Source organism: Bufo gargarizans, unplaced genomic scaffold, assembly GCF_014858855.1.
Source record: "Bufo gargarizans isolate SCDJY-AF-19 unplaced genomic scaffold, ASM1485885v1 fragScaff_scaffold_726_pilon:::fragment_2:::debris, whole genome shotgun sequence".
NCBI lineage: Eukaryota > Metazoa > Chordata > Amphibia > Anura > Bufonidae > Bufo > Bufo gargarizans.
Genome location: NW_025334173.1, coordinates 234,124 through 254,241, shown reverse-complemented (window position 1 = coordinate 254,241; position 20,118 = coordinate 234,124). Strand labels below are relative to the sequence as shown.

At 45.1% G+C, this 20,118-nt stretch overlaps 1 protein-coding gene across 1 annotated transcript in view; it reads right to left on the bottom strand.

Moving 5' to 3' along the window:
* Positions 1-20,118, bottom strand: part of INTU (inturned planar cell polarity protein) — a 77,486-nt gene that overhangs the window by 32,860 nt on the left and 24,508 nt on the right. Inside the window, 2 exon segments of the mRNA XM_044273541.1 lie at positions 8,548-8,751; positions 19,569-19,654. Coding sequence (XP_044129476.1) covers positions 8,548-8,751; positions 19,569-19,654 — 290 coding nt within the window.

Here is a 20,118-nt window from a genome sequence, read left to right as displayed (position 1 = left end):
GCTATTGATGTCGGTAGTGCCCTTGCACACCCAGAATCTGGGGCACATGCCGCACAACTTCACCCAGTACACCCAATGATTAAAGCCACGATCCAATCAGGAGCTCAAGAAGGGATGGTTATCTGCTGTTTACTTTCTTTGGTGGCTGCTTTTTACCCCAGATTCACCAGGACAGACCTGTAACAGTGCCTACAGGGAGTCCGAACATCGGCTTGTGGATCAGTTCAGGCTGCTGCTCTCTCCCTTCCCCCTTTGCTCTGCTTCTTCAGATCGGCTGCTGTGTATAACTAACCATTTCTATTATAGCAAGGACTGAGCCACCACTTCTCACATTGCAGCAGGTGTCAGGCGCTGCACAAATGCTAGTTCTTCCTGCAGTGCCTCTTCAGGGAAAACAAAGTATTACAATTTGCCTATTGAAATTAACAGGTCCCTGTTTCTCTCAATGGATGAAAGCTGCAGGGGTCCTGAAAGTGTAATAATGTTTTTATATTTAAAACATGACCATGAATAATAATAAAAAAAACAAAAAAACAAACATACCAAAAAATTTACAGAAACAGAAACCAGCAGGTACCAGTAAACATCGGGATGGGAGCACCCATCTTTTATTTTTTTTTATACCATTCTGAGCCCTTTCTAAGTAACTTTGCCCGCCCGCCCCCTCCCCCCTGAACACCACCTTTAACTTTTGTCACATTTTGTTTGTTAAAAGGGGTCGCCTCACTTCAGCAAATGGCATTTATAATGTATAGAAAGTTACAAGACACTTGCTAATGTATTGTGATTGTCCATATTGCCTCCTTAGGGCTCTTTCACACTTGCGTTCTTGTCTTCCGGCATAGAGTTCCGTCGTCGGGGCTCTATGCCGGAAGAATCCTGATCAGTTTTATCCTAATGCATTCTGAATGGAGTGAAATCCGTTCAGGATGCATCAGGATGTCTTCAGTTCCGGACCGGAACGTTTTTTTGGCCGGAGAAAATACCGCAGCATGCTGCGCTTTTTGCGCCGGCCAAAAATCCTGAAGACTTGCCGCAAGGCCGGATCCGGAATGAATGCCCATTGAAAGGCATTGATCCGGATCCGGCCTTAAGCTAAACGTTGTTTCGGCGCATTGCCGGATGCGACGTTTAGCTTTTTCACAATGGTTACCATGGCTGCCGGGACGCTAAAGTCTAGCAGCCATGGTAAAGTGTAGTGGGGAGCAGGGGAGCAGCATACTTGCCATCCGTGCGGCTCCCGGGGCGCTCCACAGTGACGTCAGGGCGCCCCAAGCGCATGGATCACGTGATCGCATGGCACGTCATCCATGCGCATGGGGCGCTCTGACGTCACTGTGGAGCGCCCCGGGAGCTGCACGGACTGTAAGTATACCGCTCCCCGCTCCTACTATGGCAACCAGGACTTTAATAGCGTCCTGGGTGCCATAGTAACACTGGAAGCATTTTGAAGACGGATCCGTCTTCAAATGCTTTCAGTACACTTGCGTTTTTCCGGATCCGGCGTGTAATTCTGGCCTTATCTGGCTGATTCATTTTTCCATCACATTATACACTACTCGTTTCCATGGTTATGACCATCCTGCAATCCAGCAGAAGTGGCCGTGCTTGCACACTATAGGAAAAAGTACACGGCTTCCCTGGTGGCCTGGACCATGCACAGGACAGAGCTTTTTCCTACAGTGTGCATGCACGACCACTGCTGCTGGATTGCAGGGTGTCATAGTCATGGAAACATGGAGTATAATGGGATAGAAAAATGAAGTCAGCCAGCAAAGGAGGCAATATGGAGAATCAGAATACATTAATAAGTACATTGTAGTAACTTTCTCTACATGATAAAGGCCATTTGCTAAAGTGAAACAACCCCTTTAAGTATACCATTTCTGACTGAGCAGAAAAAGCATACAAAAGATAACCTATTTTACATCAATACTGGTAAACCATATTTAAAATAATAAGCATAAGAAAAGCCAGAATTGGAACTTTGTTATATCGCAGTAAAATGCCTCCCCCTCCGTGAAGACGTACAATTCTTCCCTACATCCTGTTACTTACAGATATGTATAGTAGACATTTTTATTTCGTATGTTGTACATTTCTAATTTTACACAAATAAACCCCCTATTTGCAGACCGCCTATCAGTCTATTTCTTCAAATGACAGCATGGGCATTGACGTGGCTTGGACCAAAGTGAAGGAACGATTCAAACCAGATTTACACACATCAAAGGAACTGCCTTTACCACTGGATAATCCCTATAGTCCGCTTTGTATGCTCAGCATATTCCCCCGACTTTACCAAACCATTGAAGTGAAAGATTGAAATAACAATCCAATGAGTGGCATATGTTCTTCCCCAAGAAGCTGCATTCCCATTCCCCACAATAAGGGATTTGGGAGCTGTGACGGTTTATAGCACGTGTAGTAGTACATTCCTTCTTGTGGTATACAAGAATAGCCAAAGTGTTACCAAAATGAAAACTTCACAGCCATTTTTCAGGGCCACGAGGCTTCTTTTATAGAATTGATGAATGAGCACATTCATAATGGTGGATTTTACTAGTATTACATCCAAGTCATTAACAGTTGAAAACATAGCCCTCCTGGCTGAGTGGCCGTCTGCCTATGAAATCCTACATCACCTATAGCTGCCGGTGGATCCGCTAGATAATTTAAGCGCATCCAGCGCTAGTCTAAATGTAAGACCTCTTCCTTGCCGTCTTACATTTAGACCAATTTTTACGCCTAAAACAGGCCATGCCGGATACAGTGAACTCTGGAAAAGACTGCTGGAGTTCACAGTGCCTAAGTGATCACGACCTTACTGTTCAGACACAAATGATAAGAATCAGTGGTTTTTTCAGGTGCCTTTCCATGCGCCGACTGTGCAGACCATTATCCAGTAGGAACAATTCCTTCCCGATAACTGGCTGCTCGTCAGTGGAGCTAAAGAGCTGCATTTACATGGGAACTGTATGACTACTGCCATCTCTCATCCTCATACAGATTCATTGTTTCTAGGCAGGAAACAATGATTTGACCGCATAAATGATCATTTCATCCGATGAACAATCGTTTTGCACTTTCGTGGGGTGATCTGCAGCACCTTTACACTGGCAGATTACAGAGGATAAGCGTTTGTACTAACGCTCATTCCCGATAACTGCCCGGTGTAAATCTGCCTTTATCTTCTTCTGTCAAAAATGAATGTACTTTTGTTCCTGGAAATACTGGGTGACAATATGGATGTCATCAGCTCTGTAGATAGGGGGTTCATATCTGTAATAAGACATGCACAATGTATGAAATAAAAAATATCAGCTATAGATCTGTAATAGCAGAAGGCAAAGAGCTGCGTATAGCATATGAGACATGTTCTTATCAACTGACTTAGGCTACATACATGCACACGACCGTTGTGAGTTTTGCGGTCCACAAATTGCAGATCCGCAAAACACGGATTTGCGGAACGGCACGGACAGCCATTGATATAACTGCCTATTCTTGTCCGCAAAACAGACAAGAATAGGACAGGTTATATTTTTTTTTGCGGGGCCACAGAACTGAGCAACGGATGCGGACAGCACACGGAGTGCTGTCTGCATCTTTTGCAGTCCCATTGAAGTGAATGGGTCCGCACCCAAGCCGAAAAAACTGCTGCTCGGGTGCGGACCAAAACAACGGCCGTCTGCATGAGGCTTTATCCTGCAGAAGCTGTAACAGCATCCATATTATCACCCAGCTTTTTCAGGTCCAGAACCATGTGAGTTTTTGACAGAAGAGAATAACTCAATGAATTCAAAAGCAAGGATTCATATTTGTTCCTGAAGATATAAAATGGAACAATCTTTATTTTATTTTTTATTTTACCGCAAAATTGAATATCTGTATATTATATTTACCATAGGACACAGTATTTAAACTCACTTCATAAGAACACATCCACTCATCAGGAGATCAGGAAGCATATACTAGCTCTTTTTTCCATTTCTCCAAAATTGCTCTAGCTACTCTCCATAGGCCAAAAATCACTTTAAATCTCATTTACATAGAACACAATATTCAAACAGCAAAAGAGAAGGAACTTGATCATATAAAAGCAACAGCCTGCTGAAGAAAATGTATGAAGAAAGTAGAAGGAAAGACTCTCTCCTCTAATAAGGAAAACTGTCAAAGCCAATTCTTCTAATGTAATTCATCTAGCCCTCTGAATTTCAGCCCAGTATTTTACATCGGATCCCTAAGCTCTATATAAAAAAAACATTCTAAAAGAAGCACAAAAGATACATTATCTCAATGAAAATGCCAGAACCAGGTCTCTAGGCAACAGAATCAAGCGAGGAAGATGCAATAGTAAGTTAGCAGAGCGCCTTATTTACAAGCAATGTCCATTTATCACCCAAGTTCTGTAGACAAAAATGGACTTCAAGTAAATTTTTGGCTACAGAACTTGGGTGATAAATGGACATCCTCCTGAAAATCAAACTCAAGCAACCGTTCACAGCACAAATCAATGCATAAAACTGGTCTGAGATTACTGTATGTTCAGTAGGGGCTTTTAAGAAGGGCCGATGTATGACCGTAATGAATGGTGATTGGTATAGAACAGGGATCTCAAACTGCGGCCCTCCAGCTGTTGCAAAACTACAACTCCCAGCATGCCCGGACAGCCTACAGGTATCAGCCTACAGCAGGGCATTGTGGGAGCTGTAGTTTTGCAACAGCTGGAGGGCCGCAGTTTGAGATGCCTGGTATAGAACAAGTGGATCCACAGCCTTCACACAGGCCAACAGAAACTGCATGGAGGGCGAAGAATTGTTACTACAATATACACTTTACATTCTGACCAGAGACTATTTTTTTCCAACTAATATTTACTCATTTGACCCCTAATCAGTTGGGCATTTATCGGCCGAACAAACGTTCCTAACAACACTTCTTCCTAATCGTCAGCCCATGTAAAAGAGGCTCTGTCATCAGGATCAACCCTATTAAACCAGACATACCGCTTGGTAGGGCTCACCATGCTGAGATGAGCATGATGCATGCTAAACAGCTGCAGAGAAATCTGAATTTTATTCATTTGCAAATGAGCCATTTAGAGCAGAAGGGGTGGGGCCGAATCCTTGTAGCACTGCTTTTGTAACCCCCTGTGCTCTGCACACTCCCCCCTCCCCTTGATTGACAGGGCTAGACATGAGCATGCTGAAGGCAGAGCAGTATCCTAACATGTACATATCATATAAACCACTTACTGTAGCCTTACCACATTGGGAAGAGTGGAATTCTAAGCTTAGAAAACTAATACATATTACTGGTTTACTCACAGGCACACTATATGATTATAATGAAACCAGTAATATGTTAGCTTTCTAAGTATAGAAAAACCACAGTCCTTAATATGATAAGGCTGTAGCCTGGAGATAAGTGGTTAGCCTTGCATGTAGAGATCCCAGGTTTGAATCTTGGTAGAGACTTTCAGATTTTTTTTCTTCAGATATATTTTTTTTTCTCTCCCTCATTTAACCCAAAATAAAAGGCTATAGCATCATCATATTGAGAATATAATGTTGTTATACTTAGAAAGTTAATACATATTGCTGGTTTATTTATAATCATATATTGTGCCTGTGAATAAACCAGTAATGTGTTTTAGGTTTCTAAGCACGAAAAGCACTATTCCCGATATAGTAAGGCTATAGCTTTTTATTATGGGTTAAATGAGTGGTGCAAAAAAATTGAAAAAAAAAAAAACATATACAAGTCTCTCTTGGTACTTGAACCTAGGATCTCTACATGCAAGACTGACCACTTAGCACCAAGTTATAGCCTTACCACATATAGAAGAATGTTTTTTTTCTGTCCTTAGAAAGCTAATACATATCACTGATTTCTTTATAATCATATATTGTGCCTTTAAATAAAATCAGTAAGATGTATATTAGCTTTCCAAATATAGAAATCCACTCTTCTCCTTATGATAAGGCTATAGTACATATCATATACACTACATACATGCTAGGAAACAGCTCTGCCCACAGCATGCTGATGTCTAGGGGAGGGGGGAGTGTGCAGAGGACAGGAAGTGTTAGAAAAGCAGTGCTCCAAGTAATCAGCCGCACCCCCTGGTGCTCAGACTTGCTCATTTGCATATAAATAAAAACAAACATATCTCTGCAGCTGTTTAGTATACAGACAAAATAAATGTCTTAGTTTAAAGGAAACCTGTCACCATGATTTAGCGCATAGAGCTGGGGACATGGGCTGCTAGATGGCCACTAGCACATCTGCAGTACCCAGGTCCCATAGCTCTCTGCGCTTTTATGGTGTTAAAATACCGTTTTTAGTGATATGCAAATTACCTCCTATGTGTCCTGTAGCCGGAGATGAGTCCAGCGGAAGGGAGCCCAGCACCGCCCCGCGTCCGCCGAATCTCCTCCTTGCCTGCTGACGTCATAGAGCTGCAGTGCCGAAATCTCGCGATGCGCGAGCTAGCGCATGCGTAGTTCGTTCCCTGTGCTGATTCCAGTACAGGGAATGAACATGATGCCGAGACTGCGCATGCGCTAGCTCGCGCATCGCGTGATTTCGGCAATGCAGCTCTATGACGTCAGCAGGCAAGGAGGAGATTCGGCGGACGCGGGGCGGTGCTGGGCTCCCTTCCGCTGGACTCATCTCCGGCTACAGGACACATAGGAGGTAATTTGCATATCACTAAAAACGGTATTTTAACACCATAAAAGCGCAGAGAGCTATGGGACCTGGGTACTGCAGATGTGCTAGTGGCCATCTAGCAGCCCATGTCCCCAGCTCTATGCGCTAAATCATGGTGACAGGTTCCCTTTAATAAGCAGGACAGAGCCTCTTTAAAGGGGGGGGGTTTAAACTAGGCACAATGTGTTGTAGGGCTCGAGCCACTCAGTACCCCCAAGCTTTCTCTGTCAGTTCTTTCCTCTTCTTCTTGATTGACAGGATCAAGTCCCTGCATATTCATTTCACCTGGCCTTGGAGAGGGAGGGGCTGGCACAGGAAGAATATGGGTCAAGGGAGCACAAAGCGGTTTGGGATGCCCTCGGTGCAACTTAACTGCATAAGGATAAAAAGCACTTTTTCTCCAGAATGAAGTGATGGATTGAGAAGTGAGAGTTATTACATTCATCTGAGCTAGTGCCTTGTTTAACTGTGAATTTCCTTGGACAGACTCCGTTACTGCTGCTCTTTGTATTCATGCTCTATGTTTGTGTAAATGCCAGAAATCCAATAAAAACGGCATCATTTCTGGCAACAGAAAACGACAGTTACAATTAATGTGCCCCATTATCTGAACCCAGCATTTAGTGCAGACGTCTGCAGAGCAGACTGCTGGCCAGCACACTGCGATGAGAGGATTGGGAGGCAGAGGAACTCATTGTAGACATTAGCTCAAAATCAAACAAAGCATACCACTACAGGACAAACATCTGTCATGCACCTACAAAAACTCTTCCTATAAACGTAAAGCCTCCAGAAGAAGAGCCTGTATGGAATAAATGACAACCAGTAGGCAGATGGGATTTCTTAACACATTTATGACTGGAAAAACATACAAATGCATTGAGCTGGGGATAAAACATTTAAGAGTGTGGTCACTGAACATTGAGAGCAACCAGGGCGTAGCTATAGGGGAAGCTGCAGCTTTGGGGCCCTGACCCAGAAGGGGCCCATCTAGGAGGAGAAGGACTAAAGGATTTGGTCAGGGCCCCCTCAACAGTATTACACAATGAAATTATATACAGTGACAGTATAGACAGTGTAGAAAACTGATGGAACAGCCGTCGGGCCTGGTCTGAGAGAGCGATCTTTACTAGCCACAGGAATGGGGGCGGCATGAAAGGAAGGGGGTCGTAAAAACAATTACTGTGGGATGCAGCCCCATTCAAAAATTTGCTGTGGAGCCCAGTCATTTCTAGCTACACCACTGAGAGCAACTATTGAGCAACTTGTCATACTAATTGTACCCCATTTAAAATAGTTCAGCCAAAGTCAAGATTTTACTAAAAAAGTTTTTTGTGTGGTAGCCAGTCAAGTCACAACATTTTATACATATCGGCAATTTAATCCCCCCTCCCCCAGTTTACCCTAAGATGTGTTCAGGTTAGGAACAGGTGATTATAGGGTGGCCAGTCTGAGTGTCGAGGAAGACTCTTTTTACCTTCTCCATCAAGAAATAAAATAAGGCTGGCACAGCCTAGCATCGCATTGACATTCCTTTCATTCTTGGGTAGGTACAGTATTAACCAGATGTGAGACCAATGTACAGCTGACAACAGTCCCAAATTTGCAGAGAATGTCCCTAATTTTCACAGACAGTGCCTGCAATTTCAGACTGTCCTGGGCCAACAGTAGGTGGGATGTCTATAAGTCCCGCCTAATTGGTTTGGGGGAGTATGGATAGGGAAAAACTTGAAATTACTGGAACACCCCTTTAAATGAACGCTGTCTGCTCCTGAGACTATCCAGATGATGGTGTACACAAAATAGAAACTGGATTATGAAGTCACTTACCTCTTCTTTCAAAGTGTCAGAGTCAAGCCTGAGTGTCAGGTACATTGCTATGTGAGGCATGTCCTGCAGGAGTTGTTGGTAGTTGGTGTGTTCCTCACCCCAGATCAGCTTTGTCATATTGCTCATGGGTGGCTGCGGCACATAACTTATATTATCAGATGGAATTTCAGCATCAAACACAGTTGTTTCAAATGTCAGCTTCACCTATTAGGAACAAAGCAGTAAATATTATTTGCCGAAATTGGACATTACACAGGCACTTTATAGCAAGTCAGTCAGTTAGGGCCACTGTCATTTCGAAACCAAGCGCAAACAGACAATACTCCTCTCTCTTTATGTCTGTTACAATATATATGTGGGTCATTTACTAACATCCTTATGGGGGACTCGCCACTGGGGACTGGAGAAGGCTAGGCCACGGCTGGAACTTCTGCCCCGGCAGATTTACTAACATTTATAGAAATCGAAAGAGAAGAAAAAAAAATTATATTTAGTCTGCAACAAAGTTGCAGTCCCAGATCACCGTTCTCCTTCTGCGCTGCGGTTTCATTGTGAGGTGGGTGCCTTTCACAAACATTCAACATAAATGAATAAAAACCACGCAGCTTAAATTTTAGTAGAGTTCACATTCACAGTCCACAAGGAGTGTCTTTCGGATATACAGTGATCCCTCAAGATACAATATTTTCAGCATACAATGGTCATTTCTGACCCATTGTACAGACTCCACATACAATGTCTCAGAGTCAGACCCAACCAATCAAAGCCACTTCTCTGGTAAAATAGCTGGATTAGGCTACTTTCACACTAGCGGCAGTGGACTCCGGCAGGCTGATCCGGCGGGTGAACAGCCTGTCAGATCCGTCCTGCCACTAGTGCACATGTGCCCCCGGACTGCCACTCTGTCCCCATTGACTACTGCATGCAGTACTTTTAGTCCGGCTGCCTCTCGGCGTGCCCTGCCGTTCTGCCGCTGGAACTCCGCCCACTGCCGCTAGTGTGAAACTAGCCTTAGTTGCGAGTCAGCAGCTATTCCTGACTGTTATATGTAAGAACTTGTTATATCTTTCTTAGTTATCTGCTCATTTTTCTTAAAATCTTCATTTCCTCTTATTTTAAATGACATTTTGGGGCTCTGGAACCGATTACTCAACTTATAATGGTTTCAACATACAATGATCGTCTTGGTGCCAATTAATATTGTAACTTGAGGGACCACTGTAGTCTTGAACACAATTGAAAGTCAATGGAGGACGGATCCGTTTTCTATTGTGCCAGATTGTGTCAGTGAAAACGGATCCATCCCCATTGACTTACATTGTGTGCCAGAACAGATCCGTTTAGCTCAGTTTCATCAGACGGACACCAAAGCGCTGCAAGCAGCGTTTTGGTGTCCGCCTCCAAAGCGGAATGGAGACTGAACGGAGGCAAACTGATGCAAACTGAGCAGATCCTTTTCCATTCAGAATGCATGAAGGGCAAAACTGATCTGTTTTGGACCGCTTGTGAGATCCCTGAATAGATCTCACAAACGGAAAGCCAAAATGCATGTGTGAAAGTAGCCTAAGAAGGAAATAGTGACATCTAGAAGTAATGGCACCGCATACAAGATAATGGCAGAGCTTTCATGTGACCACATGGCAGTCATCTACATGCTGGAGTGTCCTTGTGGCCTCCAGTATGTAGGACGAACCACTAGGAAACTCAAAGTAAGGATCCAAGAACACATACGTAACATCAAGAAAGGACTAGAGAGACACACTGTGTCTCTGCCCACTTCAAAAAAATACATAATTTTTTTTATAGGACTTGAACAGGTCCGTAACTGTTGGAGGGGCGGGGAACCATTGAGTAAAATTAGTAGAAGGGAAGTTGAATGGATCTATCTACTTGGTACCCTGCAACCTGAGGGTCTAAAAGTCGAGTTCTTCATAGCGGATAAGTAAATGAACCAATATGAGGATATACCGTTAGCATTTAGTACAGTTTGAGGCATATTCGTTAATGCACACATTAAAAAAAGAAAATATGGGGATGTTCGTACCCAATAATGGAGCAATGGTTCTATTTTGTGAGATAGGGATGGTAGGAATGTATATACTAACTAAGGTGAGAGGAGATAGGTTATTGTGTGTTGGGTGACGATCCATAGTGATCTACAGGGATTACCTGCTGTGATATAGAGAATAAAGTGGTGAATCTTGAAGGTATGTCGTCATTGTGGTAGATCTTGATGAGGAGAAGAACTTTGAATTGTGATGGAGATGTAGGAATTCAGACGAGGGCCGTATATTACATTGAGGAAACTAATGAGTGAATGCTGAATGGATAAGATAGGACTCGTGATTTCATAGGAGGTGGAGATAGGGAAATTAGTGGAGTATAGGATATTTAATTAATTTATTGGTGACTCATTTAATGTGAAAGCTGATATTTAGATTCCGTGCTAATTAGATGGTTTTGGAATTATTATGTACGCTTTTAATGTTACAATCATGTGAATGGAGGCTGAAGAAACGCCCAGAATGGCTTGAAAAAAAGAGCAATCAGGATGAGTGCGCAGGTGCCCCTGATGAAGCAGAGGCGAAACCCGGGTCGGGCGTTTGATGAGAGGACATGCACATTTTTAAAATGACAGTTATTTTATGGATTTTGTGAGAACAATAAATTGTTATCACTCAGTAAGCGGGACTTCACTATGTCGGGCCGTCTCTTCTTTCATTCTTAGGAGACTAGAGCATCGATATATGTGAGAACCAAAGCTCTATATCTGAGGAACTATATCCGAAAGACACTCCTTGTGGACTGTGAACTCTACTAAAATGTAAACTGCGCGGTTTTTACTCATTTATATTTACGAACATTTATGCCTGGATACCGGAGTAAATATTAGTAAAAAACTACTCCACTCAGGAAGAGGAAGAGTTTCTTACTCCAGGTGCACAGACTACTGGAAGATGCACCTAATTAATGACACGGCGTGCGCCTTTTTCCGTATTCCAGCAGCGCCGGGGGGAATCCAAGAGTGGTCTTTGTAAATGACCCACAGATTCTTTATGTGGTGATGGGAATTTATCAAACCCTGCTTTTATGGTCTTTTGGACCTATTTGCGCAAAAATGTTGAGACTTTTTGCATTTTCACACCACTAACTCCAGGTTTGAAGTGGATGGGAAAGTGGGCACGGTTAGCCATGTTAGGGTCCATTCACACGTCCACAACTGTTTTTGCGGTCTGCAAAGCACAGACACCAGCCATGTGGGTTCCGCACATGGCAGGCACTATAATGGAAATGCCTTTTCTTGTCCGTGTATGTTTTTGCGGGGCCGTGGAACGGAAGTGCGGATGCAGACAGCACACAGTGTGCTGTCCGCATCTTTTGCAGCCCCCATTGAAAATGAATGGGTCCTCACCCGTTACTCAAAATTGCGGAACAGATGCGGACCCATTTTGCAGACGTGTGAATGGGCCCTTAATCAGTTTCACTCCAGATTTATCATTGCAACTTTTAAAAAAAAAGTCACAAAAAAGAAGAAATCTCACTTCAGTAGGGGTGGCATAAAAACCTGGAGTAGCATTCCTTGACAAGTGTCAGATAAGTCTTAAAGATGCACCACATTTAACAAGCAGCATGCAATGTTTGATATATTTGGGACAAACTACACCAGACTCAGGTCGGTGACAGATTCACTGAGAAGGGGGAAGCAACAGTCTGCAGATACACTGAAAGTGAAGGCTGTAGGGGGAAACCTGTCAAATCGTTTACTAAAGATCAATCATTTTTGTAGCCCTATCAGTACTTTTCTAACAGCTAACAAAGACTAATAGAGACATTCAATAAGTTTGATAAGAATCTAGCTTTAAGGTGGATTTAGATGGGCCAACAGTCGGCTGCTCGTTCAGTGAAGGGGACCGTGCATTTACACGTAGCGATCTTCTTCACTGTATGAGGACATCACACAGAATCATGGCTTCTGAGCAGCAGAGCGCTGTTTAGACCACACGATCTGCCGTGCAGAAGCCATGATCGGTGGGTGGTGCCTGCATGAACAACAGGATCACCCAATGAACTAACGTTTCGCTCGTTCATCGGGTGATCGGCAGTACATTTATACGGCCAGATGATCGGGAACGACTGTTCACAGGAACAGGGTCGTTCCTGATAATCTGGACAATCATTGGTGTGTCTAAATCCACCTTTAAAAAAGTGTTTATGGCCCGTCAGGAATGCAGAGATAAGGGCTACAGATCAAGTCGCCTGAGCAGCTGTCTGACAAATTCACTGAGAAAAAGGAAGCACTGAAAGTGAGAGAGAAACGTTTGAAAAATTTGAATAAAGACCAATTGAACAAATGATTGGAATCTAGTTAACAATAATAATAATAATAATAATAAAAACTGCCTTTAACTTTATAGCCAGTTTCACACTTAGTTTTTTCTATGTGGTCAGCTGTGATTTTGTTTGCAGTGTAAGGCCCCATGCACACGGCCGTTGTTCACGTCGTGCGCTCCCTGCTGCCGCCGCAATACAGTAATACACTGGTATGATCTATACCAGTGTATTACTGTACTGTGCCGGCAGCAGGGAGCGCACGGCGTCCTAGCAACCAGTGACGCCGTGCGCTCCTGCTCTCAGGAGGGATCCAGGCCGCGGTTCCACGGCCCGCACACGGCCGTGAACAACGGCCGTGTGCATGGGGCCTAATAATGTTACATAAATGTAGAATCAAAGTAATAAAAAAAAAGATGAATGAAAGAAAAGTAGAGCATATTCCACCGAAATTGGTGGTGCTTTTTCCTTTGTGGTTGTAAAGCAGCTTTGTGAACATACCTACTAGAAAACATTCAAAGATGACCTGCATAAAAAGTGTATAAAATGAGAAACCAGGGGCGGAGCTTGCCGATGGCGGAGTGAGCAGCACACTGCCTGAGCTCCCGTGCACCGCCGGCATTTACAGCCTCATATAGCACCCAGAAGCCCGCAGATCTTTCATGGGTCGCAGGAGGGGCACAGCTGGCACCCCTGCACCCGCATCGCGAGAATCGGGGGACATTACAAGGTTCCTCTACCCGACAAGCCAGCCGGAAACTCTGAGCTCCGGCGCCACTACCTCCAAGATGGCGGAGCAGGCGCGGGAATCGAGCGCCTCCACTCCTCTGACTAGAGGGAAAACCGCGGCCCTCATCACCAAGAATCAAGGGGATCATGTCTCCGGAGGACCTCCGGTCTCCTATGCAGCAGCAGCGGCAGCGGTGAGTCCCACCTTGGGGTTCGCTCCTCCATCGCCAGCCTCCAGAGATTCAGAGGCCTACTCGGGCCCACAGCTCTCCCACCGCAGCTCCCCTGCTCTGTCGGCTGCCTCTAGCAGATCGCCCGCTACCCTCCCCCATGAGGATGACTGGGACTGGAAGCTTCACTTGAAATCCCTTCCCACTACCGCTGAGGTAGATGCTTTACTCAGCAGGATGGAAGCGTCCCACAAACAAGATATTGCGGCCTTGCACCAGGATATCAGGCATGTGGGGCAGAGGGTGGAGGAGGTGGAGAACACCCAGGAGCAGATCTTTAATACCCTGGATTGCCATCGCGCAGTCATTAATGAGCACGCTGCCCAAATGCAGGACATTCTAACTCATATGGACGATATCGAAAACCGCAATAGGCGAAACAACCTCCGTATAAGGGGGGTCCCTGAATCTGTGGAGGATTTGCCTACCTGGGCGCAAAGCCATTTTGCTGCACTATTAAAAATTGATCCGGACACGATCATTGAGATAGATCGGATACACCGAGCGCTGGGCCCCAAATCAATGGACCTGAAACGTCCCAGGGACATTATCTGCCGCATTCACTTTTATAAGGAGAAGGAGTCCATCCTCAAAGCTGCCAGGGCTGCAGCTGGCCCTGAAATGGGCCCGAATACCATCCAGATCCTACCGGACCTAGCACGCCGCACCTTACAACTTAGGAAGGCCCTGAAACCGCTTTTATCCGCACTCAGGGACAACGAGATCCTATATAGATGGGGGTACCCTTTTCAGCTCTCGGCCAGGAGAAATGGGAAATCTGCTACGTTCAAATCTATTGAAGACCTCCCTGGATTTCTGGCTACGCTAGACCTTCCTGTGGTGGAGCTGCCTGACTGGCCCAGACCCCTCATGGTACCGCCCGTCAGTGATCGTGAAGGATGGCAAGAGGCGAATCCGAAACCGCAGAGGGTCCCTAGACGCCATTCCAGACCGCTTGTTTGAACCTGATCGGCTTTCGCGGGACTTCACATATTACTCTGATACGCTAGTTCAGCATACAGTATTCATGTTATATTGTTTTACGCAATATGTTGTATATTTTTAATATTCTTACTTACATGCCGGGGGTCAGTGGGGCTGCTGCCTTGCCCTTGACCTCTCCTCCCCCCGTTAGGGGTTTCGACATTTGGTGTCGAACGTGGCTATAGTCACTTACTAGCCTGCCTCGGAGCCATAGTTTTTGGCTCTCTCTTATAGGAGGTTTTTTATTTTCCTTTTTCTTTGTCGTTCTAACTGCGTGTTGCTTGTGAGTCCGTGTCTCCTTCCTTTAGTTTGGTTCCCTGTGTTTCCTCCCCTTCTTAATCCTATCCAGTTTTCTCTCAGAGGTTGGTGAGATGTCCCCTCTCTCTTTTTGTACGTATAATGCCAGGGGCTTGAATAAGCCAGAAAAACGTAGTCAGATTCTATACCGCTTTCATCGGAAGCGGGTCATGTTTATTATGTTTCAGGAGACCCACTTTAAGCTTGCCTCGGTTCCCAGATGTGAACGTGGGTACTACACAACGTGGTTTCATAGTCCTAACCCCGTCAAAAAAGCAGGTGGTGTTTCGATTGCCTTCCACAAATCTTTTCGGCCTACGATCTTGTCTACGGACATTGATAGTAGGGGGCGCTATGTATTCCTCAAGCTGTCTGATGGTCCACGCGTGTACACAGTTGCTAATGTCTATTTTCCCAACCAGGGGCAGATCCCGTATGGCTCTAAGATTCTCAGGAAATTAGCTCGCTTTGCAGATGGCTCCTCTATCATCCTGGGTGGTGATCTGAACATGGTGATGGACCCGGATCTGGATTCTTCGTCTGGTAAGTCTGCTATCTCTCCGGCATCCCTGCGTTCCTTTAGGGACGTCCTGTCCTCCCTCCGCCTTGTAGATCTTTGGAGGGTACTGCATCCGGGAGTCAGGGATTTCAGTTTCCATTCTTTGGCCCATAATAGTTATGCCAGACTAGACCACTTATTTATTTCGCAGTCTTTCCTAGAGGCAGATCCACTCAGCTCAATAGACGGCTTCCTTTGGTCTGATCACGCGCCTGTGTATGGTCTGCTAAGGTTTCAGCAGACGCCCTCCCGGCCTTTTACATGGAGGTTGAACGATAATCTTCTTAACGACCTGGTGTGCATGTCAGACATTCGGAAGGCCATCTCTGAGTTTGTAGTTAACCACCAGACAGATTCCTCCTCCCCGCCGATTAAATGGGAAGCCCTTAAGTGCGTGCTCAGGGGGATCTTCATATCCCATGGCGCTAGACTCAAAAGGGAAAAATCCGCAAAACTCGCCTCCCTACTTTTACAACTCGACAGGAAAGAGACCTCAAATAAATTAACCCCCTCGGATCAGTTGAAAGCGGATATCTCGCTTCTTCGCCAGCAAATAATTCAAATTCTAGACCAAAGATCCTTATGTCTACGTGATAAGGTCAAATTTGGATTTTTTGAGTACGGCGATAAAAGTGGGAAGTGGCTTGCTAGAGCCCTGCATCCTAGATTACCCCAGACCCAGATTCCCTCAATTAACACTCCTAACAAGGGAATTGTCTATGCTCCGTCCGAAATCACATCGGAATTCCGCACCTATTATAGCTCTCTATATGACCTGAACACAGGGAGGGACCCCACGTCGGTTTCCTTTACACAAGATACTAAAGATTATCTCGACCAATTCGGCCCTGAACGGATCCCTAACGTAGAATCTCTAGCGCTGGAAGATGACTTTTCAGCCCCAGAAATTGCGGGAGTTATAAGAGAACTCAAAAATGGGAAAAGCCCAGGCCCGGATGGCCTTACCCCACGCTTTTATAAGCTTCTTTTGGAGGAGCTTTCTCCCTTATTGCTTGAATCCTTTAATTCCATAGCAGCAGGAACCCCCTTCCCTCCTCAAACTTTACAGGCCCACATAACGGTTATACCCAAACCTGATAAAGACCCCTCTTATTGCTCCAATTATAGGCCTATTTCCCTTTTGAACGTGGACCTCAAAGCGTACGCTAAATTGCTAGCCTTGCGGTTACGCCCCCTCATCCCGAAGTGTATCCATCAGGAACAGGTGGGTTTTGTCCCGGGCAGGGAAGCACGCGATAGTACCTTGAAGACCTTGGGCATCATAGCTAGGGCTAAGAATACTAGGTCTCCTCTGTGTTTGCTTTCAGTGGACGCAGAGAAGGCCTTCGACAGGGTCAATTGGGGCTTCTTAGCCTTGACCCTGGAGCGTATAGGACTCGGCTCTAAAATGATCTCTCTATTCTTCTCCCTCAGCCCAGGTTAGGGCCAATGGCCTTTTATCCGCGCCTTTCGCTATTAAGAATAGTACACGCCAGGGTTGCCCCTTATCCCCCTTCCTATACATCCTGACCATGGAATCCTTAGCTAATGCACTGCGCGGTAATCAAGCTATAAAGGGGGTTAGAGTTGGGACTAGGGAGCATAAACTGTCCCTTTTTGCCGATGACCTGCTTCTCTACCTGTCGGACCCCAGAATAGCCCTTCCTTCGGTCTTGAGGGAATTTGAGAGGTTTGGGAGACTTAGTAACTTTAAAGTTAATATCCAGAAATCAGAAATCTTGAATATCTCGTTGTCACGCAGGGAAATTTCCCATGTTAAAGAAGGCTTCTCGTTTAAAGTAGCTTCTGACTCGATTCGTCATTTAGGCATTAACCTCCCTGCAAACCCTAATCTCCTCTTTCAACTAAACTACAAACCTTTATTTAGGAAAGTAGAGGTTTCTCTCCAGAAATGGTCCCCTTTGCAGATTTCTTGGTTTGGTAGAATTAATGCCCTAAAAATGGACATCTTACCCAAATTCCTCTACCTGTTGTTTCAGACTGCCCCGTGTATTATACCAAATAGTTTCTTTGCTCAGCTGCGGTCATTGGCCTCTAGGTTTATTTGGAATGGCACTAAGGCCAGGGTGAGTTACAAAGTCTTGTCCAGGGCTAAGAGTGTGGGGGGAGCTGGCTTACCCGACTTCCAGGCATATTTTAGAGCCTCCATCTCTAACTGTGTTCTGGACCTTGTACACAACCGATCTCTGAAACTGTGGGTGGACATAGAACACACCCTTGAACCTCATATGGTACCTGGGATATTTTGGCTCCCTACAGCAACACAAAATAGCCTTCTACATACTCTTTGCTCTCCCCTACTTCAAACTCTGACTAAGCTATGGAGTAGATTTGCATCCAAAATCAAGTTAATTTCAGCGCCGGGCCCTTTGACGCACATTGGAGCTCACCCTGGCCTCCCCTCACAGATCAGGAACCTTCCATCCTTCCGTACGGTCCCCCCTCCCCGGATCCTAATTAGGGACATCTTTAACGGCTCGGGGCTCGTACCTCTCGAAGAGTTATCACACATTTTCCTAAATTCCCCGGGGCGCTGGTTCCACTATTTTCAACTTCGTAGTTTCTTGGGCTCTCTGGCTCCCGGATCGCAGTTGTCTGCCCCTCTGACAAATTTTGAAAAGCTTTGTGTTGCCAATTCAGGCCCAGATCACGGTATCTCTTTGATCTATGGCCTGTTGGGTGCCGGAGGAGATGGGGACTCATCACTCGTTGAACAGATGAGAAGTGTTGGGTTTGCCTCTGGTTGGGAGAGTGAATTGACGTTCTCCCTGTCCTCTGAGCAATGGAATCGCTCTCTCTTATTCACGCATAAATCATCCATGTCTTGTCGCTTGCAGGAGTTGAATTATAAGATCCTCTCTCGTTGGTATAGGACTCCGGTTAAGTTGCATCATTTCTATCCATTGGTTCCCAACACCTGTTGGCGGTGCCATTCAGAGGTTGGTTCCATGCTGCACATCTGGTGGGACTGCCCTGTGGTCGCTCCATTGTGGCAAGACGTTTTTGCTCTGTATAATGCGCTTTACCGGTCTACTATATCTCCTTCCCCTTTGATTGCCTTGCTCTCTGTTTTTCCGGGTAGGATCAAACATGTCAAGATGGGAGTACTTAAAACATTTGTCCTTTCTATGAGGCAGATCATACCACGTCAGTGGAGATCTTCAGACAGTCTGCAGAGGATTACATGGATACGGGCCCTAGATGCCTTATTCAGGATGGAAGAAATGGAAGCTGAGGCCTTTAATCGAGTCCACACGTTTACACTAACCTGGGAACCCTGGAAACAATTTAGGAGCTCTTCTCGTTTTCAATCCTGGTTGGTCACAGGTGACTGTACCTGGTCTGCTTGATATGCTGTCATGTTCTTCCCCCTTCCCCCCCCCCCCACGCTCCACCCCCCCCCCCCCTTCCTTGTCTTTTGTGTCGTCGTGTTTGTTCTTGTCTGTTCCCCTGTCTCTACTAAGTTAATGATTTAGTCTGTTCCGACTGAGGGTTTCATGTTAGTAGCCCTTTGTTTCGCCTGCCATCAATGAATAACTCAGGATTTGTCCTTAGTTTATATAGCCTTACTTTCTAACAGTATATGTTACCTGGTATTGTTGGAATCTCTCCTTTGGCATTTATTTGATGGCAATTGTCTTCTCGAGTCCTCATCGCTGTGACCCAGAGAACTATGGTGGTCTCTGATTCCGTCTATGCACCCTATTATATTTTTATTTTATTTTATTGTTTTTAGTTTTGTATGGTCTTGGAATTGGAATTGGAGATATATTTTTCATACAAGGTCTTGATTGCTATGTCTGATTGTTGTGTTCTTTTTCTATTTAATAAAAATAGATTCAACAATAAAATGAGAAACCAGAACATTTTACCTGCATGGGCCCCGGTATACAAGACAGCACCCTCTCTATGTTTTCTGAGGTGACTTCCACATCATTAACTGCAACAAGTGCATCTCCTGTAAAAAGAAGAACATTGCAGGAGCAAAATTCTAGGCGACCAGTATAAAGTGGAGTTTATACAATTTCTCAATGCATAAGGAAGCATGCGGATTGTGACTGTGAAGGTCCCAGAAGCGGCTGAAATCACCACTCTCGGGCTTGCACTGCTGGAGGATGTTACATAGACATCAGTACTTACATATACACTCATACATGATGTGCTGTGCTGTCAGCGCCAGGACTTATATAGACTCTTTATAGACTTCCAGCTGTGCAGAGGGCATGGGTGCATGCCCGTGGCCTCGCTAATAGCACTGCACAGGTAGTCTCCTTCTAATCCAACCACTTTATTGCCTGCTGCTTAGTAAGATTTGTGGCTCTAGGGTTCCTGCTTGGTGGGTATATTAGGTGTGCGATAGGCTGTCTGCACACATATCCCTGGTAAAAGGGGTTGTCTCATGAAAACACCCCTGTTCCAGAT